Here is a 4,948-nt window from a genome sequence, read left to right as displayed (position 1 = left end):
ATGATGAACAAAGATACTTAGTGAGCTTTAGAAAGATAAACACAATGAATTCTTAATACCAGGGAAGATGTCTTCTATTACAATCTATCTTGCCTTTTATAGCCAAGGATCACTACTTTATCTATAGCAACATGATTGAATAATATTACTAGTGGAGGACCCATGATGGTGTGTCTCCTCCTTAATTCCCGCCAAGATTCTCTCCTTTGGTGCGGTTGTAACAGCTTTTTGTCTGTGAGCTCGATACCGACTCGAGCTCGGTGTCGGATTGGAATCTCGGCCTTGGTTTCGAGCTAGGTGATCACTTTCGGGCATCGATATTCGGGACCTGTATCGGTCGATGTTACCTCGGTCGATTCGAACGCCCCGAGCTCGACGCCCCCATCTCAAAATTCGTTCGGGTTCTCCATAAAGATACCCCTTGACTGAAATGCCATCCTCGATCGATCTTCATGATCGAGAATCGGTTTTAACCGTATACACTAATGTCACCTTCGTTTCCGAACTTCTAAAGACAAGAGGTAAATTAGATAGAACTTCAAAGCTCATAGTCAGAAGCTGCAAGAAGCAAAGTGTGTGACTTTGGTTTTGTTCGATAATGTCTCGTATGCTTGCACCAAATCAAAAGAATGCATCACAAGTGTTTGTATATAAACTTTTATCATTTAGTCATGCTATATAATTATTCAAAGATTTTAGGCCTTCGTAACCTTTTACAATGTTAAATTTAAGAAAATATCTTTTTAAATTTCTTACGTGTAAAAGAAAGATTTTTTATGTGTAAAAACAAATCTTTCATGTATAAAAAAAAAATATAGTGATTATAAAACTAAATACAAATTTGTATCGAGCTACAAAACTAATTGACCTATAATTCATATTCAGTTAAGCATGATAAATTACATTAATCTTGATATAAACACACCGATCAAATATTTACCGGTACTGAGAGAGAAATGTAAGTCACTGGCACATTTTTACTTTAAGTGTGCAGTATTTGCAGCCTTTTGACCACGTGATCCCTCCTTCACACTTCAATGTCAATTTTAAGTCGTTATTTTGTTGAGTTTTAGGACTTATTGGGCTCTTCGCTACACTAGCTTTTAAGAGGTAACGGTCAAATATTTGGCCCCTCAATTCATGGTAGTACTTTGTTAGCTATTACTTCTCCTTTCTGAACATTGGCCCCTAAAACCCAAATCTGGCTTATGCATAATTTGTTTTTCAGCTGCTGTGCACTTGTTCGTCCACACATGGAAATCACAAGTAAAGTTATCACTTTTTGTCCTTTTTTTCATTACATAATCACGTAAAGTGAAAAAATAAATTAGAAAGTCGCTGATTTTGATACTTCAAATAAGCGCCGTTGCAAAGACGAAATTCAGATGATATTACCCTATACTATTCCAAAGTTTACACAACTCAAAACTGGAACATAACATGAAAGTTATAACAAGCTTGCACTATAGAAATACATTAATAATACTGATAACATATGCTCCAAGGCCAATACAAAAAATGAAAGCAGCATTAGGCCTGTGCATAAGGGGCATCAAAGAACCCGCGGCGGGGGGGGGGGGGGGGGGGGGGGGGGGGGGTTGGGGGCTGGGGGGGGGTGGTTTGGTCTCGGCCAATACACCCACCACACACCAGCACAATACCAATAGGATAATTAGAACCTATATTATATTACTCCCTATTTCACTATTTCTACTATTCTATCTCTAGTTGCCCACGACACTTCTTCTCTAGAGTTGGCCAAATGAGTGAGCCAGGTAAGTCAGTGTTCCAACTAGTGGAGCGTTAATGTATGTCGCGGGTTCAGATTGCTCATAATCTGAACGCTCGTCTGGGAAACGATCATGCTCATCCGGACCACCAACCACAGCCCCAACCAGTACGTTCGGGTTTGGTGCTTGTGAACTCATCACACTGAATCCGGACCTGCACTCTATTTTTGATGGATGGTTCGAGACCGAGGGCAATGAAGATCCCCTGTGATGAATTCTCTGTGGATACCTAGCTCCATATCCCACCATGAATGACATTTTCAATGGATTGTCTCCTAACAAATAGTCCACCTGCATGCACGGGTTTAAATTTATGCACTGATTGTCTACTATATATACTTAAAAATGTTACAAAATTGATTTTACCAAACCTGCTTTTTGGCTATGTTTCGTAGCCTCTTTGGTGTAACAACAACTCCACCACATTTAACCACCATACGAGCGGATGTTAAGTACTTGGCATAGGTGACTAGCAGGAAAGAAGTAGAGGTCACATACTGCATATTGCTGTCGTCCATCTTGAAGAGTAACCCTCCTGTAAAATTGAAGTTTTTTTAATCCACAGCTTTGAACTGGAAATTAAGAGAAAGGTGAAAAATAAACTAGGAAATTAACCTGGTGTATATTGAGCCTGAGAAAACGGTGTGCCTGGAATAAGGGAGCAAATGTAGTTGTCCGCGTGACTCTTGTAATCATGGAGAGATTGAAGCTTTTGAACAAGAAATGCCTGAAATGAGAAACAAAATAATACATTAACTTGATATTAGCCAACTAACAAGTAAGTACCAAAAAATGAACAGGTAAAGATTGAACCTTGGAAAGAAGAATCCTTGCTCCAACATGCTTATTGTCCCACCCGAATGTATTATCAGTCTCTGCAGCCCCAAGAATTTGACCATTTCTTTGGATATAACTAAGATAAGATGGATTCTTTGTGGCTCTATGTAACCAAGCAGCACCCCACAACAGCTCATCCTATACATTTATCAGTCAAAATCAGTGCATCAGCTAAGACCAAATATTTTGTTTCACCTTAAGATGTTGAGAATATATCAAGCTAAACTGCAGTACATAGCTGATTTTCTTTTACCTCATATCCAGAAACTGAGCAATAATAAGGACACACTACTTTTCTCAACCCATTGCTGTATGAACCTCTGTACTTATCCGCAAATTCAAACACCTAAAAACGAACACAAACGAAAAAAACCTAAGGTTCTGCCACCCATTTTCTTGATCTATATACAACAAATGATGGTGTTTCTGAGAAATACCCTGATGGCCCTTTTGACTAGTAGTTTGGAGTAAGAAGGGTTGCATTTTCTATAGACTAAAGAAGCGGCAGCAAGAGCAGCAGCAGTTTCAGCAGCAACCTCAGTCCCTGGAGTGTTTTTGTCAATCTTGAAAACACTTCTTGGAGTGTCCATATCCTCAGGTCTCTCCCAACAAGAGTGGTCCTTTCCTGCATCCCCAACCTACAACAAGATAAAGACTTGCTTCAAGACAATAATTATTCACTTCAGAGTTGAGATATTCCACTCTTGAGATCAGAATTGAACCTGAACGTAAATGGTGTCCGGATGGACAGTGACCTTGAGCAGATACTCTGTAGCCCAACCAATGGCTTCTTTAGCATTCTGTAGCTCTCCTTTCATCATTCCACCAAACTCAAGCACACTCCATGACAGCATTGTGGTTGTGAATGCCATTGGGAAACCAAACTTCACATTGTCTCCAGCGTCGTAATATCCACCAACCAAATCGACCTGCATTGCCAATGTTCATCCCAAAATCAACAAAAATAAATTCACCCCCAAAATCAACAAACACAAATTGACCCCAAAAAACAAGTTCAAGATTCTTCTTTTACAACGAAGCTTGTCAAAAGAGGACCTGCATTTCTATTATTCACCCCAAAATCAACAAAAACAAGTTCAAGATTCTTCCTTTACAACGAAACATGTCAAAAGAGGACCTGCATTGCTATTATTCACCCCAAAATCAACAAAAACAAGTTCAAGACTCTTTCTTTACAACTAAACATGTCAAAAGAGGACCTGCATTACTATTATTCACCTCAAAATCAACAAAACAAGTTCAAGATTCTTCCTTTACTACTAAACATGTCAAAAGAGGACCTGCACTGCCATTATTTACCTAAAAAAATTACCCAAAACAGCTTGAAGATTCTTCCTTTACCACTAAACATATCAAAAGAGGACCTGCATTGCCATTATTCACCCCAAAATTACTAAACATGTCAAAAGTAAACCTGCATTGCTACTATTCACCCCAAAATCAACAAAACAAGTGCAAGATTCTCCCTTTACAACTAAACACATCAAAAGAGGACCATTTCTAGCGTTAAAACAAAACAAAAACAACAAAGAACAACAACTATTTGTAGAGTTAAAAAGACGAAAAAAGTTTTAAAAACGTACACCCATGGCTTTGCCATCTGAAAGGCCAGAATCTTTGCGCCAAGTGATCCTCTGGTTAGAAGGGAGCTTCCCTGACCTCTGACCCTCAAAATAAATAATGGATTTGGCGAGAGCATCTCTATAGTTATGAGAAGCAAAGCGAGGATGGTGGGCGTGGTGTTGAGGTTTGGCAAGAAACAGAGGGGTAGTGAAGCATAGCAGAAAAAGGAAAGTGGCTATGGCAGATGTGGAAGAAGAAGAAAAGGAAGAAGCCATAATGGAAACTGCCTAACTGAAAAGTACACTCTAAAACCCCCAGCCCCCTAAAACCAACCAACAAACCTGCTAAACGACTAACTACCGGCAAAGGGCTGCAGTGGCAGAGAAACAAGAAACCCCTCTCTGTATTTATAATTTATAAAGCAAAGCAAAGGAAGAAACTGCTTCTTTAACGTCCTGCTTGCTTGCAATCATTAAGCCCCATTAGCAGTTAGTAATTTTTTTTTGGCTTCATTTAATTAATTGATGGCTATTAGTCTAGTATTACTCTCTCTTGCCCAAAATTTGATGTACCCTTACCATTTAGCGAACGTAAAATGACCTGAAATGTTTTATGAAAAATGTGTTTTATATTCAAAGATTAGATAAAAAATATATACCTTATTAAAAGGATAGTAAAGAACCACTAAATTGGGTTGTTTGCATAAGAACAAGTGACACATACTATTAATTAGTTAA

General features: G+C 38.7%; 1 protein-coding gene across 1 annotated transcript; it reads right to left on the bottom strand.

The window, feature by feature from the left end:
* Positions 1-1,619: 1,619 nt before the first annotated feature.
* On the bottom strand, positions 1,620-4,619 carry LOC107807087 (endoglucanase 17). Its single transcript, XM_016631376.2, has 8 exons — positions 4,232-4,619; positions 3,350-3,556; positions 3,065-3,265; positions 2,881-2,973; positions 2,604-2,765; positions 2,406-2,517; positions 2,162-2,325; positions 1,620-2,081 (listed from the first exon to the last, which is right to left on the bottom strand). Exons 1-8 carry the CDS (start codon positions 4,484-4,486, stop codon positions 1,749-1,751), a joined length of 1,527 nt encoding a protein of 508 aa, XP_016486862.1. The 5' UTR covers positions 4,487-4,619; the 3' UTR covers positions 1,620-1,748.
* Between the last annotated feature and the right edge of the window lie 329 nt (positions 4,620-4,948).

Source organism: Nicotiana tabacum, chromosome 19 (assembly GCF_000715075.1).
Source record: "Nicotiana tabacum cultivar K326 chromosome 19, ASM71507v2, whole genome shotgun sequence".
Lineage (NCBI taxonomy): Eukaryota > Viridiplantae > Streptophyta > Magnoliopsida > Solanales > Solanaceae > Nicotiana > Nicotiana tabacum.
This window is presented reverse-complemented; position numbering and strand designations above follow the sequence as displayed.

Excerpts from the sequence above, each read along its gene's own strand:
- LOC107807087 (XM_016631376.2), bottom strand. The coding sequence starts at position 4,486 with ATGGCTTCTTCCTTTTCTTCTTCTTCCACATCTGCCATAGCCACTTTC. Across the intron at positions 2,974-3,064 it reads TAGTCAAAAGGGCCATCAGG|GTGTTTGAATTTGCGGATAA; the intron begins GTATTTCTCAGA and ends GTTCGTTTTTAG. Across the intron at positions 2,326-2,405 it reads TCAGGCTCAATATACACCAG|GAGGGTTACTCTTCAAGATG; the intron begins GTTAATTTCCTA and ends TCAATTTTACAG.